The sequence below is a fragment of the Haematobia irritans genome, chromosome 2 (genome assembly GCF_050003625.1).
Source record: "Haematobia irritans isolate KBUSLIRL chromosome 2, ASM5000362v1, whole genome shotgun sequence".
Taxonomy (NCBI): Eukaryota; Metazoa; Arthropoda; class Insecta; order Diptera; family Muscidae; genus Haematobia; species Haematobia irritans.
The window spans coordinates 124,793,918-124,815,660 of NC_134398.1; the positions used below are offsets into that span (position 1 = coordinate 124,793,918).

Sequence of the window (21,743 nt, forward strand, 5' to 3'; positions counted from 1 at the left end):
TGATAGTTTGCAGGGGTTCTTATTGGCGTCCTTCGAAATTGATCTAAATAGGCACCTAATACTTGCACTGATGAGAAACTTTTTCGTAGTAACTTGGCGTGGTACAACTTCTCTATAGTGACGGCGCTTTTCGGACGAGTTTTTGATGTCGTATATGATTGTTTTCGACGTAGTGGGGATTCTCAGAAGCGCCCCAAATTCAAAAAATGTTGGCAGGGATATTAGGTATATTTTCGTACAATTTTTTTTTATCAGATAAACGCGATCTTGGCATATCGTCGTTTTATCATTACTTTTTATTTTATGTTGCACGAATTCCATTTCACATGAACTCATGTTCTATGAAATCTAAGGGCCATTTGCGCTGAATGAAGACTCCAATTTATTAATAAATAATGCTAAAAAGCCACAAATTTAACAAATTGGAAATATTTTTCGGGATCCCGAAAAATCCCGGGATTCCGAATAAAAAATCCCGGGATTCGGGATTAATCCCTTCCCGAAAATCCCGGGTTTTATCCCGGGTAACAGCTTCACTGTAGGGTCGATATCACAAAATATTACGTTTATACGTCGCCACTAATCGACATTTGATGTTATTAATTAAAGCTTCGCCAATTCGGTTACTTTGTCAATTAAAGCAACACCAATAAAGAAAACAACAAATTTATTGGGAACATAGTTTTCTGTTGAATTTTTTTGAAAAAAATGGATTTGGAATTGTTGGAACATTTTCAAAATGATCTAAACGATATGGAAGTCTTTAGAGACTTTCTAACCGTGGATAATTTGATTCGGAATGTGAATTGCAGTAAACGTTTCGTGAATCTTGGTGTGCTCAAAGGAAAGAAAAGTTTAAAGAATCATAAACGTCGACGTTTTAATCCTTTACAAGATTTAACGGAAGAGGAATTTCAACATAGCTACCGCTTTACCAAGGACAGTATGAAACGTCTGTTAGATATGATAAAGGATGATTTGGATGTAGAGCAGTATCAAAGTGGTGGCACAACGAAAAAGGATAGTCAGGTTCCCGTGGAGAAACAAATAATGGCAGCAGTTCGTTACTGGGGTAGGACGGAGGTATGTGTTTTAGTATACAGTGATGTTCAAAACATTTGCAACTAGCCCTACCCTGAACATCTCCCATAATAATAATTCCTTTGTTTCGCTTCCACTTAAAAAAATAATCGTTATGGAGTGGTATTTCCATATTCTAATTGGGAAAATGAATGGTCTGTTATTAAAAATTGATATTTACCGAAAGGTAAAGAATCGTATGATTTGACCTTTTCAAAACATTTGCAACTACCTAGCACCCTGTACTATTTTCTTCTTTAAGGGCATTATTATTTTTTTTACCTGAAATAGTTATAAGGACCTATAAGAAGATGGATTAAATGTATAAAAAGGGAATTGCAGGAATATCGTTAAGTTCATTGCCTAATTTAGTCATAATTTCGTCCTATTTTTTGAATAATTCGACAAAATTACCGGCAATAAGCATAATCAACATAATAAAAAAGAAATTATCGAAGATTTTAAAGTTGGGGTATCACAAAAACGAATTTCGGAAGAGTACAATATGCAAAAACCAACGTCTCGAGTTATAAACAGTGGATGCACCAAAACTAAGACTACGCCAAAAGAAGATCATATAATCAAAAGAACTATGCAACAATTCAATCAAAAATCATCCAAAGAAGTCAAAAATTAAATTCAAATTGGGTATTTTAAACATAACGATCAGAAAACTAGGTTAGAGCGCCTTCAATTTTCACAAAAATACCTTAAATGGAGCAGTGGATATGTGATATATTTTCCTACGACTCAAAATTTAACTTGCATGGACCGGATGGTAGAAATTTAGTACGAAGGGTGCAAGGAAAGCCTTAATCCAAGAAATCCAAAAAAGAAACGTCATCATGGCGGGACCAATATTATGGTCTGGGGGTATTTTTCTGGACAAGTTATTGACCCGATTTATAGAGTCGAGTCTACAAAAACAGTTTGTCTAATGTGATATTGCCGTAAGCATTCCGGAAAATGTCGTCTGCATGGATTATTCAGCGCGATCATGACCTCTAGGACACGTGTAACGTGGTAAAACAATGGATTTCCGATGACTAGCCTGTTCAGTCGGCTAAAGTAAAAGTCAAGCTTTGGAAAGCTGTAAAATGAAAAATTTGTACGAAATTTTTGCAAAAGGCTTACGAAATCTATTTGAACCTGAACCATAGGATATCATTGACCGTTTAATCCTAACCAATGGCAAAAAGTTGCGCAGAAGTAATCAAGCGGCAAGGCTATAGTATTAACTATTAACATTTATCGTTAAAAGTTACAAATACTTTAATTATTTTTAAATATATGTGACGCTTAATATTAGTTGCAAATGTTTTGAACAGGCAAAAAACTCATTTTTTTTAATGTATAAATTATCAGAAAACCTTTATCGTTAGTTCCGTTATTTCCTTGTATCTTTAAAATTGACATAATAAGCAACAACATTGCATGAAAATTTGTGGTTTATTATTTTTATTTTCATTATAATTACGGTTTGTATTCAACAGGGAATGTGGTTGCAAATGTTTTGAAAAGCACTGTAAGTTTAATTTATAGAGCCACATAATTCTTCGAAATGTTTTAATTAATGTAACTAAAATAATGCGAAAAGCAAACTAGACCCCTTTCAATTTGGCCCATATTTTCAACTCGTCTGAAAAGACCCCCTTGCATACCCAGTTACAAAGAAAGGTATTGATCAACCGTTTCTATAGACTACAAAAATTAATACTTAAGTCTTTACTTCTAGGCTCAATCACCTCATTCTAATGGTAGTATCGATAACGTTGATAAAGTGAATTAAAATCAGCACAAATTCTTCGGGTGGGTTCAAACAACGCCTAATTGAAAAGTCGAAATTCATTGAAGAGGAAACGATAATTTTTAAATGGCTTACAGGGAACGTTATTACCAATCATATACTCGTATACTAAACTTATAGATAATCATTGTGCCCAAAATAACGTAACCTAACCAATATTGATCTATAACGAAATATAATTCACACTGCGGATCCCATAAGGCAGAGCCATATTCAAGAATTTTGTAGGAAAAAGCACGTATGGGCTTTCAGATGAGAAGAAAATCTATCGATGGATTGGGGCAAATTACATAAAAACCACTCGTAAACAAAATTTTGACGATAGCAATCACTAGCATATACATAGAGCATCCAAAAGCACCAATACTCCAATTCTTGTTCGTAGAATCTCCTGCTTCGTATGCGGCAACAAACAAGCCATTGTCGATCTGCGTATGCAGTTGCCTTTTCAGTCTACTGGTAGTAAATTAATGATAGAAAATTGCTTATCGAACCACTCCGTATGGGTCTTATAAAATTTAGTAGATTTTAAACTCCATTAGACAAACTTTTAATTTTATTTTTTCCCAGAACGTAATAACATATATTCTTATAACTTTATTTCGAATCTATTTCAGCACCCTGAAACTACAGCCCAAATACATGGTATAACCGTTGCAACTTTGTCGAAAATTAGCAAACGTGTTGCAGAGGCTTTGTCCTATAAAGCTTCTCGTTATATTCGTATGCCTTGCTTATTGGCAGAAAAAGAAAAGGTCACAAAGGCATTTTATGACTTGGCCCATATGCCTCAAGTTATAGGAGCTGTAAATCATCTGAATATACGATGCAAACGTCCATGGACTACTACTGCCAATGAACAAAAACCCGATGATATATTCTACGTACAAATTGTTACAGATTCCACATTGAAAATACGCGACTTGGATTGTCATACAGTAAAATCAGCTGGAAATATAAAATCCCCAGCCGATATTTTCGCCCAGAGCCGTATCAAGGAACGTTTCGAACAAAATGAATTTCGTGGTCGTCTTTTATTGGGTGACTCGGTTTTAAAATGCTCTTCCTATCTCTATACTCCACTAACTCAAGCAACTACACTTGCCGAGCAAGCATTTAATAGTTCTTTGAGGATAACTTATGAACCAGCTCGAAGATGTCTCAAATTGTGGCAAGAGCGTTTTGGAATTTTAAATTGTGAATTCTCTGGCTCACCAGCAATGGTGCGACATATAATAATTGCTTTGGTTTTGTTACACAATATGGCCATTGAGTGGGAAGATAAGGCTCTAGGTGAGTAAATTCCATATTCTATTGTTGAAAATAATAATCTCATCTATTTCTTGATTCTAGATAAAAAATCTACAGCAGATGATTTCGAAACTTCCAATAGTTACGAATCCTTTAGGAGCTCTGATGAACGTAGTCGAGCAGAATTTATTAAAAATCATTTTACAAATTATTTAAAGTAATGTATTCTATTTTATATGGCTTCGTTGTCGTAACCATCAAATAAATTCAGTATTACATATATAAATCAAAATAATAAAAAAGTAACTAAGTAAATCTCATCCATTATAGACATTTATTATTGAAAACAAGTAAGAATAAATATTTAGCATGGTTCGCAATAACGTTATACAACCAAATTTAACTTAAAAAGCATTTTGATATCGTCAGAATATGTGGAAGGTTGAAATGCCGCCCTCTAATTACACTAGTTTACAAAATAATTTTTTTTCATGTACATTTGATGAGATGCGACTTTTCTTATGTATTTTGATCTGCTGAATTCCAAAAATTTTTTAATTTTTTTATGGAACAGTTTTTGAGATATCCCGTTATTTTTAGTTTTTCGCTCCTTTTTCACTAAACAAATTATATCGCTCCTTTTTCACTAAACAAAAATGTCCGATTTTTGATATATTTGAAAATCATTTGATATATTTGAAAATCATCTCTAATCGACTAACTATGGGGATGTGCGGCAAAAAAATACAAAGGTTATGTAAACGCTCCATCACCCAAAGAAATTTGTTAGTATGGAAAGCAGAAAAGTCTGCTAAAACAGCAGAAAGTCTGCTGTAAAAGGGACAGCAGTCACTGTTTGCTGAAATATCAAACATTGTCTGCTATTTTGTAAGCCCGATTACACTAAAACATGTTTTAGTTTGGCTGAAACAAATAAAAATATCAACTTAGGAGCTATCCTAACACAATTAAAACAATATTTTATGAATATCTATAGTATTTGACCAAAAATCTGAATATTTATCGAATTGAGGCATAACAGCAAACAAAATGTTTGCTGATCGTATTTAGGAGCTTGTAAGTATATTACAGTGCAAAAATACTTTTGGTTCTTAAATAGGCTTTGGGGAAAATTTTATAACATAAACATTTTATAAATTGTTGTTCGTTAGGCCCTGAAATACAAAAATATAACAGCAGACATCGAATGCTGTTTTTAGCAGACTTTTTTCTATGAGTGTAGTCTCCCCATTATCCCTATCTAATTTGTTTTATTTAAAATATAGAGGGAGCGGAATAAAAATTGCCGCCTCCAGATCCTCGATCTGGACATTCTTATTATCCTCAATTGCAGATGAGGAAAAACAAAAATTTTAAATTCGTCTGTTGAAACACAGCAATCGGTATTATTTATTAGCAGAGTTATTCTATGACTGTATGTGATATGATTTTCAGCAGTTTTTCGGAAAAACTTATTAGTCAGCAAACTTAACTGGTGAATAAAAATATTTTTCTAATTTTTAGTAAAAGTTTGCAACATAGGCCTTAATTTTAAACTCATACACCCAAACAAATTTGTTAGTAGGTACAGCAGAAAAGTCTGCTAAAACAGCAGAAAGTCTGCTGAAAAAGGGACAGCAGTCATTGTTTGCTGAAATAGCAAACATTTCCTGCTATTTTTGAAGCTCGATTACACTAAAACATGTTTTATTTAGGCTAAAACAAATAAAAATGTCAACTTAGGAGCTATCCTAACATAATTAACACAATATTTTATGAATATCTATAGTATTTGACCAAAAATCTGAATATTTATCGAATTGAAGCATAACAGCAAACAAAATGTTTGCTGATCGTATTTAGGAGCTTGTAAGTATATTACAGTGCAAAAATATACCAAAAACTACTTTTGGTTCTTAAATAGGCTTTGGGGAAAATTGTATAACCTAAAAATTTTATAATTTACGCCCTGAAGTACAAAAATATAACAGCAGACATCGACTGCTGTTTTTAGCAGACTATTTTCTATGAGTGTAGAAAAAAATCAGCTAAAATTGCAGTATGTGTTGTATTTTGGTGGTCTAACAGACAACAATTCATTTAATTTTTTAGGTTCCAAAATGTTACACAAATTATTTTCAAAAATATATTTGTATATTTCTATAATATTCTTAAAACCTCCCCAATCCGATCAACAAAATGTTGTTTAAAATATCTAGGAAACACTTTAGTTTGCTAAAACTCGTTAAAATGTTCGATGAAGTAATTTAACGCATTAAATTACTATGTTGCCTTGCCATTATTACTATGTTGTTCCAGTTATTCGAATATTGATGAATTATCCACATTTCATTTAGCTTGAAATAGCAAACTGCAGAGTTTTTGGAAAATTCCTCTGCTGAAATATTACGAGGGCAGTTCGAAAGTAATTCATAATGATATGGTGAATGTGTTAGGTGAAAGTGCTCCTTCACTGAATTTAAACGTAGTCGTACAAGCATTGAAGATGAACCACGTAGTGGACGTCCAAAAAAGTAGCAACAATAACAGAAATTGTAGCCAAAGTGCATGATATGGTATTAAATAATCGACGAATAAAGGTGCGTGAAATTGCTTATATGATGGGCATCTCAAATGATCGAGTCCATTTAATTTTGCATGAAGAACTACAGATGAAAAAGCTTTCTGCAAGATGGGTGCCGCATTTGTTAACAGTCGATCAAAAACGCATAAGAATGAATATTTCTCATGCTTGTTTGGATCGTTTTAAGCGAAATAAAATGGATTTTAAGCGTCGTTTCATAACTGTTGATGAGACATGGATCCACCACTATACTCCTGAGACAAAAGAACAATCCAAACAATGGACTGAAGCTGGAGGAAGTGCCCCAAAGAAGGCAAAAAAAATTCAATCGGCTGGTAAGGTTATGGCAAGATTTTTTTGGGACTTCAAAGGTATTTTATTGATTGACTGCAAAAGGGTAAAACAATAAATTCAGAGTACTATTGCAACCTTTTGGATCAATTAAATGTACAAATTCGAGAAAAACGTCGTGGCTTACAACACAAAAAAAAAACAATTTTTCATCAAGACAACGCACCAGCGCACAAGAGTGTTTTAACAATGGCTAAAATCAACGAATTAAAGGGCGAGTTGCTTGACCACGCACCTTATTCTCCTGATTTAGCTCCCAGTGACTTTTACTTGTTCCCAAATTTAAAAAAAATTCCTTGCTGGCAAGCGTTTTACTTCAAATGAAGATGCAATTACAGTTGTAAACTACTATTTTGAAGACCTTGAGGAAAACTATTTTAATCAAAGGGATAGAATTGCTAGAAAAGCGTTGGACTAAGTGTATTGAAGTTTCAGGAGATTATATTGAAAAATAAAAATATTTTTGAAAAACTAACTATTCTCTTTCATTGATAGGCTAAGAAGTTTCCGAACCGCCCTCGTACATTCAAAAAAAAGTTTACATGGATCCAAAGATTTTGACCTACCTTTAAGGATTTTGGTATTGATTCCGAGCCAAAGATGCGGGTTTTTTAAAATAAGGATTTTTTGCGATCTATCTGGCTTTAAATCTAGGATGTATAAAATTAAAATTAGGATACAGATCTCATTTATCGAATTTTCATACTATTTTTCCGGTATATTAATAAAGCTATTCACGTCCAAACAAATGCCGGCTTAAAAATCCAAATTATGACGGATTCTTCGAAGTAAAAAATATTTTCTTAATTCAAACAAACTTTAAACCAAAGATGCTAAATTCTCAAAATAAGTCTTAGCCTATATTTGAAGCGTTTTTAACTTAAATCTAAAGATTCAATATTTCAGTTAATTTAACCCTTTCACTACCGATGTCCACTTGGACGGACATTCGAAAACGACACCAAACTATAGTTCCTCACTTTGTTTCGATTTGTTTTTCGATAGTATTTTAAAATAGAGGTTTTAATGTAAGTAAGTTATAAATATGTTCCATATTGGTGAGCATTAAAATGCATTTTTATAAAATTCTTTAACAATAAATAAAAAATACGACATTTTGAGACCATTTTTCTACTGTAAGTCTCTAGTAAATGGGCATTCATACAAAAACCGTAGCTGATATTATTTCGGATTCTTTTTTGTATTTTATCTCAGACTTCGGTAGATATTATAGCCAAACACTGTTTATGTGCGTAAAGCCGTTTGGTCACAATTCAAGAATCACGTTATCGGAATAAACTCATATAGCTTTCGAACTAATTGGGGTAGGTCCTTAAAATTACAATTTTTGTTCTACATGCTGTTAGTACAAGTAAACAAAGAAGAAAAATTAAAGCTTTTTAGACTAGGTTTTTTTTCGGTAGTGAAAGGGTTAAGGACGATTTCTTTAAATCAAAAATGTGTTTCTTTACTTTAAACAAAAGTTGCCTTAGTTTAAAGACATGCAACTTTAACAAAGGGACGCAAATTTTCAAAATGCGTGTCCTAAATTTAATTAAAACAAGTATATACGGCCGTAAGTTCGGCCAGGCCGAAGCTTATGTACCCTCCACCATGGATTGAGTAGAAACTTCTACTGAAGACTGTCATCCACAATCGAATTACTTGGGTTGCGGTAACACTTGCCGATGGTAAGGTATCTTAAAACTTCCTAACACCGTCTTCTAAATTACAAGGTAGTCCATACGTGATATATATGAAACTAAAAAAACCGATTAAATACGTATCTAATTAAGTTTAAAGTTTCTATAGAAATAAAATTTTGACAACATTTTCTATAGAAGTAAAATTTGGAAAAAATTTTCTATAGAAATAAAATTTTGACAAAATTTTCTATAGAAATAAAATTTTGACAAAATTTTCTATAGAAATAAAATTTTGACAAAATTTTCTATAGAAATAAAATGTTTACAAAATTTTCTATAGAAATAAAATTTTGACAAAATTTTCTATAGAAATAAAAGTTGTATGATTTTTATCTCATAATCTCGGCTGTATGTCTATAAATTAAACTCGAAATTGTTGGTTTCTAGTTTTTTATTTTCCGATATTTCGGTTGACTTCGTCAGACCGTTTTCAAGGCTACAATTTACAAAATTAAACAAAAGTTAATTACAAAATTCACAAATTAAAGTTAAACTATTGTCATTTACATTTTATCCGATGTCTTGTTACTTCGCTGTCTGGTTTTCTACTGGTGATCACTTTCTCCTGTGTTTTTGTATCGTATGTCGATATATTCTCGCGCAGTTCTCAATATCTTTTTTATAGTTTATTCTCTCGTTAGTGGGAGTGTTAATTATGTGTAACATTTCCAGAGTAAATCTTCGTCTGTAGTTGTTTTCCTTGCATAGGATTTCTACGTTATTAAAGTTAGGTTTGTGACCAGTCAATGTACAGTGGGCCGCAAGTGCTGGTTTTTGTTCCATTGGTTTGTCTGTTGTTTTTATATCCGATTTATGTGAAGACAATCTTGTTTTTAATTTTGTCATTGTCGTACCAATATATAATATTTTTAAATACTTCGTCTAAAAGTTCCTCCATAATAATGTCTGCTACAATTGGTGAAGCAGGGGAACCCATTGGCATACCTTTTAATTGCTCATAAATCTTGTCCTCAAATTTAAAATATCTGGTGTCCTTGATACAAAATGTAATTAAATCTATGAATAAATCCTTCGTCATGTTCGTATACTGCTCAATTATGGTCCATTTTCTTTCAATCGTCTGAATTGCTAGCTTTACCGGAATGCTTGGAAATAATGACACCACGTCAAAGGATATTAAAACTTCATCATCTTCAATCGTCATATTTTCCAATCTTGTCTTAAAATCCGCAGAGTCCTTAACATTATATTTAGAGTCAAGTGTTATATTTCTTAATATACCTACTATGTATTTACATAAATTGTACGATGGCGAGTCTATCGAAGAACAAATAGGTCTTAATGGTGTGCCCTCCTTATGTATTTTTGGAAGTCCGTAAATCCTTGTAGCTACTGCGGTCCTGCTTGTCAACTTGTTTTTCTCTTGTTCGGTAATAATATTGAGATTGTAAAGTTTTTCCACTAATTTGTTGTTCTTCGTTTGGAGTCTAGAGGTGGGATCAATTTTTATTCGTTTGTACGTACACATATCGTGTAATAATTCTTTCATCTTTAGATCATAGTCAATTTTATTCATTGCAACCGTTTTTCCCCTTTTGTCAGCACTAAGAATTAGAATGTCATCATTTTCCTTTAAATATTGTCGTGTCTGTACCACTGTGCTTGATATGTATTTATCTCTTAAGCTCATTTGTGATCTTCGTAAATGATCGTTTATCAATGTTGTCAATTTTGTTCTCGCCATCTCTTGTTCCTCTCTGCTCTCAATTGTCTGTACACAATCTTCTCCTTCGGCGATAACTTGTAATAGTGGAAAACTTTTATTGTTATGCGGGAGAGCATGTTTTGGACCCAGTGAGAGAATCCATTGCACTTCTCTCGGTATGTCTTTCTCTGTCTTATTCACAAACCAGTCGTTATTTTGACAAAATTTTCTATAGAAATAACATTTTGACAATGTTTTCCATAAAAATAAAATTTTGGTAGATTATTTTTGGCTCGAGTGGCTATATATACTATAGACCGATATGGACCAATTTTGGCATGGATATTAGCGGCCTTATACTAACACCACGTTGCAAATTTCAACCGAATCGGATGAATTTTGCTCCTCCAAGAGGCTCCGGAGATCAAATCTGGGGAACGGTTTATATGGGGGCTATATATAATTATGGACCGATATGGACCAATTCTTGCGTGTTTGTTAGAGACCACATTCTAACACCATGTTCCAAATTTCTACCGGATCGGATGAATTTTGCTCCTCCAAGAGGCTCCGGAGGACAAATCTGGGAATCGATTTATATGGGGGCTATATATAATTATGGACCGATATGGACCAATTTTTGCATGGTCATTAGAGAACATATACCAACACCATGTACCAAATTTCAGCAGGATCGGATGAAATTTTCGTTTCTTAGAGGCTCCGCAAGCCAAATCGGGGGATCGGTTTATATGGGGGCTATATATAATTATGGACCGATGTGGACCAATTTTTGCGTGGTCATTAGAGAACATATACCAATACCATGTACCAAATTTCAGCCGGATCGGATGAGATTTGCTTCTCTTAGAGGCTCCGTAAGCCAAATCGGGGGATCGGTTTATATGGGGGCTATATATAATTATGGACCGATGTGGACCAATTTTTGCATGGTTGTTAGAGACCATATACTAACACCATGTACCAAATTTCCGCCGGATCGGATGAAATTTGCTTCTCTTAGAGGCCTCGCAAGCCAAATCGGGGGATCGGTTCATATGGGGGCTATATGTAATTATGAACCGATATGGACCAATTTGTGCACGGTTGTTGGAGACCACATACTAACACCATGTACCAAATTCCAGCCGGATCGGATGAAATTTGCTTCTCTTAGAGCGATTGCAAGCCAAATTTGGGGGTCCGTTTATATGGGGGCTATACGTAAAAGTGGACCGATATGGACCAATTTTTGCATGGTTGTTAGAGACCATATACTAACACCATGTACCAAATTTCAGCCGGATCGGATGAAATTTGATTCTCTTAGAGCAATCGCATGCCAAATTTGAGGGTCCGTTTATATGGGGGCTATACGTAAAAGTGGACCGATATGGCCCATTTGCAATACCATCCGACCTACATCAATAACAACTACTTGTGCCAAGTTTCAAGTCGATAGCTTATTTCGTTCGGATGTTAAAGAAATTTTTCCTTAATTGTGTGTAAATTGCGCATCCCAAAAATTGAGGTTGCGTAATCTTTAATATCACATAAATATTGTTTTCAGTGCACATTTGGTGTTTGCTATTACATATCAGCATTTTTTCTAGGCGAGTGTGTATCCCTAAGTAATGTCAGACCTCTTTGATGCAAATTTTATTAAAACCCCAAAGTGACTTTTCATAATGTTTATATTCTTCATAATGGATTTTTAGAGAGAAGTAATCGTGAAAAAATTACGATTTTAGCGGCTAAACTCGAACTTAATATGCAACAAATATGTATAATTATGCCATTTTTTACTGATTTAGTTTTCACTTTAGCGGCTAAACTCTAACTTAGTACTCACCTTCAACTCGAACTTAATACCCACCTATAAATTTTTAAATTCGATGGCTGGTTTCATATGTCCCATCTCCAAAGTACGCAGTATTTTGCATTTAAATCACAAGGGGATTGTTATTAAATTTTGTTCTCACTTGTGACTGGTAAAAATTTTTAATCCTCTTTGAACTTTTCCTTTTTGGAGGATGTCTATTTTACAATTGTTGAAGTCGTTTTTAGCGTTTTATACTCAGAAAGCTATTTGGCCAACATGGGGGGTTCTCATGACGCTTCAATTGTTTGCAAAAGAGTTCTTAGCGTGAATTTAACCATTGTCCTTGTGGTCTGTGGCTTTAGTTGTGTATTTTATTTGTAATCCTATTAGCATTCAAATTGGTTTTATTTAAACATGTTTTGTTTATCTTACACCCAAAGAAATTTGTTAGTAGGGACAGCAGAAAAGTCTGCTAAAACAGCAGAAAGTCTGCTGAAAAAGGGACAGCAGTCTCTGTTTGCTGAAATAGCTAACATTTCCTGCTATTTTTTAAGCTCGATTACACTAAAACATGTTTTATTTTGGCTAAAACAATGCAAAATGTCAACTTAGGAGCTATCCTAACATAATTAAAACAATATTTTATCAACATCTGTAGTATTTGACCAAAAATCTGAATATTTATCGAATTGAGACATAACAGCAAACAAAATGTTTGCTGATCGTATTTAGGAGCTTGTAAGTATATTACAGTGCAAAAATATACCAAAAACTACTTTTGGTTCTTAAATATGCTTTGGGGAAAAATTTATAACCTAAAAATTTTATAAATTGTTGTTCATTAGGCCCTGAAGTACAAAAATATAACAGCAGACGTCGACTGCTGTTTTTAGCAGACTTTTTTCTATGAGTGTATGTGGAATTTACACTGACAAAATATTTATTTAATAAGGTTTGTTCAATGTATATTTTTCATAGACTCATAGAAAAAACTCTGTTAATAAAGTTGTGCAATAGACAAATTAATCCAATTTCAACGGTTTTTTTAATGCAACAGCAACACATTTTTCTAGCATGCATTTTACTGAAAATTATTGCTGTTTAAGGGTGAGTATTAAGTTCGAGTTTAGCCGCTAAAATCAAAACTAAATCCCCCCCTCAAAAAAAAAGAAAATTGTTGAAAATGTTATTATAACTCGATGGGGAATGATCCAATGCAAAAATTAAAAATGTTTTTTTTTCGGTGAAATGAATTATTAAAGAAAAGTAACCGTGAAAAAATGACCAATTTAGCGCGATAATGTGAGTATTAAGTTCGAGTTTAGCGCTAAATTCGCAATTTTTCACGATTACTTTTCTTTAATAATCCATTTTATGGAATACAAACTTTGTGAAAATTTGCTTTGGGATATTCCCCATCAAGTTATAATAAAATTTGCAACAAAGATGTATAATTTGATGCCTTTCTTTACTGATTTAGTTTTCACTTTAGCGGCCAAACTCGAACTAAGTACTCACCTATAATGCCAACTTAATACTGGCCTTAAAGGTGAATAAAATGTCATAATTTTTTCGCATTTGGTGTTAAATAAATTGTCCCGAAATCCCGGGATATTCGGGATGGGATTTATCCCGAATCCCGGGATTTTTTCGGGATCCCCAAATAATAATCTAAATTTTTTTAATTTGCATCTTTTTAGTATTTTTTTTATTATACCCTTCACCATAGGATGGGGGTATATTAACTTTGTCATTCTGTTTGTAACACATCGAAATATTGCTCTAAGACCTCATAAAGTATATATATTCTGTGTCGTGGTGAAATTCTGAGTCGATCTGAGCATGTCTGTCCGTCCGTCCGTCTGTTGAAATCACGCTAACTTCCGAACGGAACAAGCTATCGACTTGAAACTTGGCACAAATATGTAGTTGTTATTGATGTCGGTCGGATGGTATTGCAAATGGGCCATATCGGTCCACTTTTACGTATAGCCCCCATATAAACGGACCCCCAAATTTGGCTTGCGAATCCTCTAAGAGAAGCAAATTTCATCCGATCCGGCTGAAATTTGGTACATGGTGTTAGTATATGGTCCCTAACAACCATGCAAAAATTGGTCCACATCGATCCCAGCAAAAAATTTTGGAAGTTCTTCCAAAGGCACAACTTTAAAAGCAATCCCAGAAGATGTACTCTCAATGATGTTCTCTATCTTAACTACACAGGAAGTTCTTTTCATTCAATTTTTTATAACATGCTTTTTTCATATTTTTAATGGGTAATTTTAACTTTTATGTTTCAAATTGGTTAAAAACAGTTTAAGAATTATTAAAATGTTACGAATTGTTTAAATTTTGTCGAAAAAAAATGCTAAATCCAATCAAAAAAAATTATGATTTTTTTAAAATATTTGAAGTCAAACGTTTCAGACAGGCGTTAGAATCCATTAAAAATTATAATAAATTATAAAAATTATTTATTTGACAAAGTATCACAGAATTTTGTAATTTACATCCAAAACATTGAATTCGGATTACAGCTAAAAAAGTAATGCAAATTCAGGGCACCGGCTGTTGAAATTAAGGATTTCCGTCCTATGACAAGCCCATGTTAAATGCATCGCTTCTGCGTCAATTTTGCACCACTTCCGGATCCAAAAAGAACATTTTCATTACTTTTTTGGCGACGCTTTTTTTTTGCTGGGTATATATAGCCCCCATATAAACCGATCACCAGATTTGGTTTGCGGAGCCTCTAAAAGAAGCAAATTTCATCCGATCCGGCTGAAATTTGGTACATGGTGTAAGTATATGGTCTCTAATGACCATGCAAAAATTTGTCCACATCGGTCCATAATTATATACAGCCCCCATATAAACCGATCCCCCTATTTGGCTTGCGGAGCCTCTAAGAGTAGCAAATTTTCTTCCGATCCGGCTGAAATTTGGTACATGGTGTAAGTATATGGTCTCTAATGACAATGCAAAAATTGGTCAACATCGGTCCATAATTATATATAGCCGCCATATAAACCGATCACTAGATTTGACCTCCGGAGCCTCTTGGAAGACCAAAATTCATCTGATTCAGTTCGAATTTGGTACGTGGTGTTAATATATGGCCTCAAACACACATGCAAAAATTGGTCGAAATCGGTCCATAAATTTATATAGGTCCCATATAAACCGATCCCCAGATTTGACCTCCGGAAGAGCAAAATTCATCCGATTCGGTTGAAATTTGGTACATGATGTTAGTATATTGTATCCAACAACCATGCAGGAATTGGTTCATAGCAGTCCATAATTATATATAGCTTCCATATAAACCGATCCCCAGATTTGGTCGAAATCGGTCCATAAATTTATATAGGTCCCATATAAACCGATCCCCAGATTTGACCTCCGGAAGAGCAAAATTCATCCGATTCGGTTGAAATTTGGTACATGATGTTAGTATTTGTATCCAACAACCATGCAGGAATTGGTTCATAGCAGTCCATAATTATATTTAGCTTCTATATAAACCGATCCCCAGATTTGACCTCCGGTGCCTTATGGAGAAGCAAAATTCATCCGATCTGGTTGAAATTTGGTACGTGATGGTAGTATATGATATTTAACAACCATGCCAAAAGTGGTCCATATCAGTCCATAATCATATATAGCCCCCATATAAACCGATCCAGAGATTTAGTTTTGGAGCCTCTTGGAGGAGCAAATTTCATCCGAGTCAGTTGAAATTTGGTACATTGTGCTAGTATATAGCCGTTAACAACCATGCTTAGCTAGGTCCATATCGGTCTATAGTTATATAGCCCTCAGATAAATCGATCCCCAATCACACAAAAATTGATCCATATCAAGTGCATAATTGCATATAGCCTCCACATAAGGGACCCCCATATTTCAATTCTGGCTCTCTACGTATCGTGCAAAAAGTCCATATCGATTCGTAATTATTTGTAGACTTACCTATACATAACTTTTTTGTCTAATATATACCACGTATGGACTAACTCACAATTTAGAAAACGATGTTAAGAAGTTTTAAGATACCACAACCCAAGTAATTCGATTGTGAATTACAGTCTTTCGTAGAAGTTTCTACGCAATCCATGGTGGAGGGCATAAAAGAAAATCCTTAAAATATTTCTTTTTGTGTTCATATTTTTGTTTAAGTTGCAATGTGAAATTGCTATTTAATTTACCCTGTTCTGTTGTTACCTTGTTTGTTAATAAAATTGAATTAAACCAAATTTGCTTGATGTAATACAATTTTTTGATGCTGTAGATTGTTATTACTCAGAATATTTAAAGAATCGCGAAATTTTGGGATCTCGAATTATTCTATACTTTGAAATCCCGAATTTCGGGATTTATAAGAATCGATCCCGAATGACAGCCCTAATACATACATACTAATTTTATTGCTTTAATTCATTAAAATAGTATTTGTTTATTCCTGCACCGAAAACAATATTTACGTGATATTAAAGATTACGCATCCTAATTTTTAGTATGCGCAATTTGCAAAACATTAAGGACAAATTTCTGTCAAATAAGGAAATTTTAATTAAAATTAAGATTATAATCTTTGGTTCAAAACAATTTTTTTTTTAAATTTAGGACACAAATTTTAGAAATTTGCGTCCCTTCATTACAGTCGCATGTCTTTGAACTAAGGTACATTTTTCTTAAAGTAAAGAAACATTAAAGAAATCGTCCTTAAATGAACTGAAATATTGAATCTTTAGATTTAAGTAAAGAACGCTTCAACTATAGGTTAAGAATTATTTTGAGGATTTATCACCTTTGGTTTAAGGTTATTTTGGAATTAATAAAACATTTTGCACTTTGAAGTATCCGTTATAATTTGGATTTGTAAACTTGAATTTGTTTGTACGTGAATAGCTTTATAATTAACATATACCGCGAAAAAATCTTCTTTAAATTAGCTGATATATTGAACCTTTAGATTTAAGATAAAATCTCTTATTATATAGGCTAAGACTTATTTTGATGATTTAGCATCTTTGGTTGAAAGTTTTTTTGTTTTTTATTAAGAAAACATTTTTTATTTCGAAGTATTTGTTATATTTGTGCCGTTTAAACTGGCATTTGATTGTACACTGAAAAAAATATTTACGTGATATTAAAGATTACGCAACCTAAATTTTAGGATGCGAAATTTACAAAATATTAAGGACAATTTTTTTTAAATAATGAAATTTTAATTAAAATAAAGTTTATAATCTTCGCTTCAACATTTTTATACCCTTCACCACTACTGTGGTACAGGGTATAATAAGTTTGTGCATTTGTATGTAACGCCAAGAAATAATAGTCATAGACCCATCTTTTAGTATACCGATCGGCTTAGAATTAAATTCTGAGTCGATTTAGCGATGTCCGTCTGTCTGTCCGTCTGTCTGTCCGTCTGTCTGTATATGTAATTTTGTGCACAAAGTACAGCTCGCAATTTAAGTCCGATCGTCCTCAAATTTGGCATAGGGCCGTTTCTTGGGACAGAGAAAATCGCTATTGGTTTTGGAAAAAATCGGTTCAGATTTAGATATAGCTGCCATATATATTTATCACCGATTTGATCATAATTCACGTATTTATGAACCGATCTTCTTCAAATTTTGTACATCTCAATGTTTTGTCGGTCACATAAAATCTGCAAAACATCAGCTAAATCGGTTCAGATTTAGATATAGCTCCCATATATATATTTTGTCCGATTTGCACTTATATGGCTTCAAAAGCCAGAATTTTACCCTGATTTGCTTCAAATTTAGCACAAGGAGTACGTTTATTAATATTGTTAACTGTGCCAAATTCGGTTAAAATCGGTTCAGATTTAGATATAGCTCCCATATATATCTTTCGTCCGATTTGGACTTATATGGTTTCAAAAACCAGAATTTTGCCCTGATTTGATTCAAAATTTTCACAAAGTGTACGTTTTATAATATGGTTAACTGTGCCAAATTTGGTTGAAATCGGTTCAGATTTAGATATAGCTCCCATATATACCTTTCGTCCGATTTGGACTTATATGGCCTCAAAAGCCAGAATTTTACCCTAATTTGCTTCAAATTTAGCACAATGAGTACGTTTAATAATATTGTTAACTGTGCCAAATTTGGTTAAAATCGGTTCAGATTTAGATATAGCTCCCATATATATCTTTCGTCCGATTTGCTCTTATATGGCTTCAAAAGCCAGAATTTTGCCCTGATTTGATTCAAAATTTGCACAAAGTGTAGGTTTAATAATATGGTTAACTTTGCCAAATTTGGTTGAAATCGGTTAAGATTTAGATATAGCTCCCATATATACCTTTGGTCCGATTTGCCCTTATATGCCCTCTAAAGCCAGAATTTTACCCTGATTTGCTTCAAATTTTCCAAAAGGAGTGCGTTTAATAGTATGGTTAACTGTGCCAAATTTGTTTGAACTCGGTTCAGATATAGATGTAGCTCCCATATATATATTTCGTCCGATTTGCACAAAAGCCAGAGTTGAAGCCTGATTTGCTTCAAATTTTGTATATGTACGCCAGAGTTGAGTAGAATATTTCATATTTTAGACCCATTTTCAATGGGAGTTTCCTTCAGTTGACTCGATAGTTTCCACAGAGAATATATTTAATATGCTTTTTGATCTAATTGGTTCAGATTTCGTAGTCATATTTCACACTGTAATACCACACTTTCCACAAAACGGTCGAGTTTAAAATAAACTAGGCCGAATAATATATCACAATCCACAATTGACCACATATAATGCCGAGATTTAACCAATATCCTTGTAAAAGCGCCACTGTAGCAAAAATTTTAAATATTACTTAAATTTTCCTTTATCTCGAATACGTATTTCTCGCTCGATAAATCGTAAATATTATTTCGTACAATTGCATTAAAATTGCTCTAGCTTTATATTTCCCATATTTTGTAACTAACATTGTGTTTCATCCCAGGGTATCAGCCGATTTAAATTTTAATACTAGAGATTTTATAGAAGTACAAAAAATTGTCTCCATATTGTATATAAATTATATACATATTTCTAATAAAAGCCTTCATAATAACTCCCAACAAATTTAAAGATTTGAAATGGTAACACAAATTTTTGGTCTACATAGTGGTGAAGGGTATAATATAGTCGGCCCCGCCCGACTTTGGACTTTACTTACTTGTTTTTCATTAAATTTAGGACACAAATTTTGTAAATTTTCATCCCTCCGTTAAAGTCGCATGCCTTTGAACTAAGGCTAATTTTCCTTAAAGTAAAGAAACAGATTTTTGATTTAAAGAAATTGGCTTTAAATTAACTGAAATTTTGAAACTTTATATTTAAAGGCCGGTACTCTGTTCGGTTTTCGCGTTGAAACTCCATACAAAACCAAAAAATGCGAAAAATTTGCGAATTTTTTTCCATTTGTTATACTTTGTTTTTTTCGTGTTGAAAAACTGACGTTTATAGCACGGCGCCATTTGCAATGTGAATTAAGAAATAATTTATTTATTAAAAACTATTTGTGCGGGTTTATAAATCAAACACGGACCATATTTTTGTTCCGAAACTATACAAAGGATCAAAGGAATAGCAGATCAATTGCCCAAGGAAAAATAAAATGTTATTTTGTAAAAACAAGCAACACCACCAACTTAATCCAATATCGCTCCCTGTAAAATAGCGCTCCAAGCTACCTAAAAAAACGCCGCTTTCTATGTGCGAAATAATGGTTTCCTTAAAATTTGTTCGCAAGAATGAACATAGTACCGGCCTTAAGATAAAAACGCTTCAAATATAGGCCAAGACTTATTTTGAGGATTTAGCGTCTTTGGTTTAAAGTTTGTTTTGGAATTAAGAAAACATTTTTTACTTTGAAGTAACTGTTATAATTTCGATTTTTAAACTGGCATTTGTTTGTACGTCAGTACCTTTATTAATAAACAGCGAAAAGAGAATGAAAATTTGATAACTGAGATTTGTATCCTAATTTTAATTCTATTGGTCCTATATTTAAAGCCAGATAGGTCGCTAAAAAATTTCTTTATTTTAAAGAAGCCGCATCGCATCTTTGGCTCGGAATCAATACCAAAATTCTTAAGGGAAGATCAAAATCTTTGGATCGAAGTAAACTTTTTTTGAGTGTACGTAACGGAAATTCGATAAATGAGATTTCTATCCTAATTTTAATTTTATTTATCCTAGATTTAAAACTGGATATCTTTGGCTCGCAATCAATACCAAAATCCTTAAGGGAAGATTGGTTCAAAGTAATCGAACCGGGCGAGCTTTTTTTCAGTCAGCAAGACTTTCACCTTTTTTGAAATGCATTTTAAATATTTCACTCCATTGTGGAAGCCTGAATCGTTCGTGGATTTCCACTACGACAGCTACCGAAATACAAGGGATTCAAAATATCACCTCTTATTGGAAAACCTTTATTTCGATTTTCGAATATGATAATGATAATAACGTTTTCTTTCTGCTTGAGTGCAATATAGCATTGACAACGCATAGTTGATTACTTATACGAGTATATGCAATATAAAGTGCCAAAGTTTTTTATTAGCAGCATTTTCCCCTCATGTTGGAAAGGGAAATATGATGATGTTCATGTTTCTTTTCGTTTAGTTATTACTTATTGCCTTTGGTACTGTATTCCATCGTGTGCATTATCATAAATAGCGCCACTAACTACAGTTGTGCGGTACTGACAGCATATGCATTTCAAGGCGTAAAGTGATGGCAGGCAGCAGATCAGTCTTCCAGATGAATGATTTCCATGATTACTTATTGTTCTTTATTTTGTGGCAAGTTACTTGAAGTTGTGGTAGCAGCTTGCACTTGTCAGTCTCTTTCAACTACACAATCGTATTACGTATGATAGACACAATGGAACCACGGTTGCCACAGTTGATAGAATTCTACCAAAAATAGTAGGTTTTTGACTGTTTGGTAGATTGGCAGAATTTTTGATGTTTTGGTAGATTTTGTAAAATATTCCTCCTCAACTAGGAGGTACTTACTTCATAAATTGCCTCTAGAAATAAAATGTTGACAAAATTTTCTATAGAAATAAAATTTTAAGAAAAATTTCTATAGAAATACAATTTTGAAAAAAAAAATCTATAGATATAAAATTTTGAAGACAAGCCTCAATATCCCAGCAAAAAAAAATGGAGGTTGTTCCACAAACATTTCTTTTAAAGCCCATCCCAGAATCCCCCATCGAGTTTTTTCAACTTCCGATGCAGTCTTTTTGGACAAGTCCATAAACATTTCTTCTAAAGCGCATCGTGGGAACCCCCCAATGGTTTTTTTCCACTTCCGATGCAGTCCTTTTCGACAAGTGCACAAACATTTCTTCTAAAGCGCATCTTGGGATCCCCCAATGATTTTTTTCCACTTCCGATGCAGTCCTTGTAGGTGCATTTTTTAGACAATTAAATTTT

General features: G+C 33.3%; 2 protein-coding genes across 2 annotated transcripts; one reads left to right on the forward strand and one right to left on the reverse strand.

Moving 5' to 3' along the window:
• Positions 1-629: 629 nt before the first annotated feature.
• On the forward strand, positions 630-4,458 carry LOC142226213 (putative nuclease HARBI1). The gene is made up of 3 exons (XM_075296106.1): positions 630-1,083; positions 3,505-4,180; positions 4,241-4,458. Exons 1-3 carry the CDS (start codon positions 709-711, stop codon positions 4,357-4,359), a joined length of 1,170 nt encoding a protein of 389 aa, XP_075152221.1. The 5' UTR covers positions 630-708; the 3' UTR covers positions 4,360-4,458.
• Positions 4,459-5,289: 831 nt separating this feature from the next.
• Positions 5,290-20,964, reverse strand: LOC142225049 (uncharacterized). The gene is made up of 3 exons (XM_075294825.1): positions 20,930-20,964; positions 9,657-10,557; positions 5,290-5,313 (listed from the first exon to the last, which is right to left on the reverse strand). Exons 1-3 carry the CDS (start codon positions 20,962-20,964, stop codon positions 5,290-5,292), a joined length of 960 nt encoding a protein of 319 aa, XP_075150940.1.
• Positions 20,965-21,743: the final 779 nt, after the last annotated feature.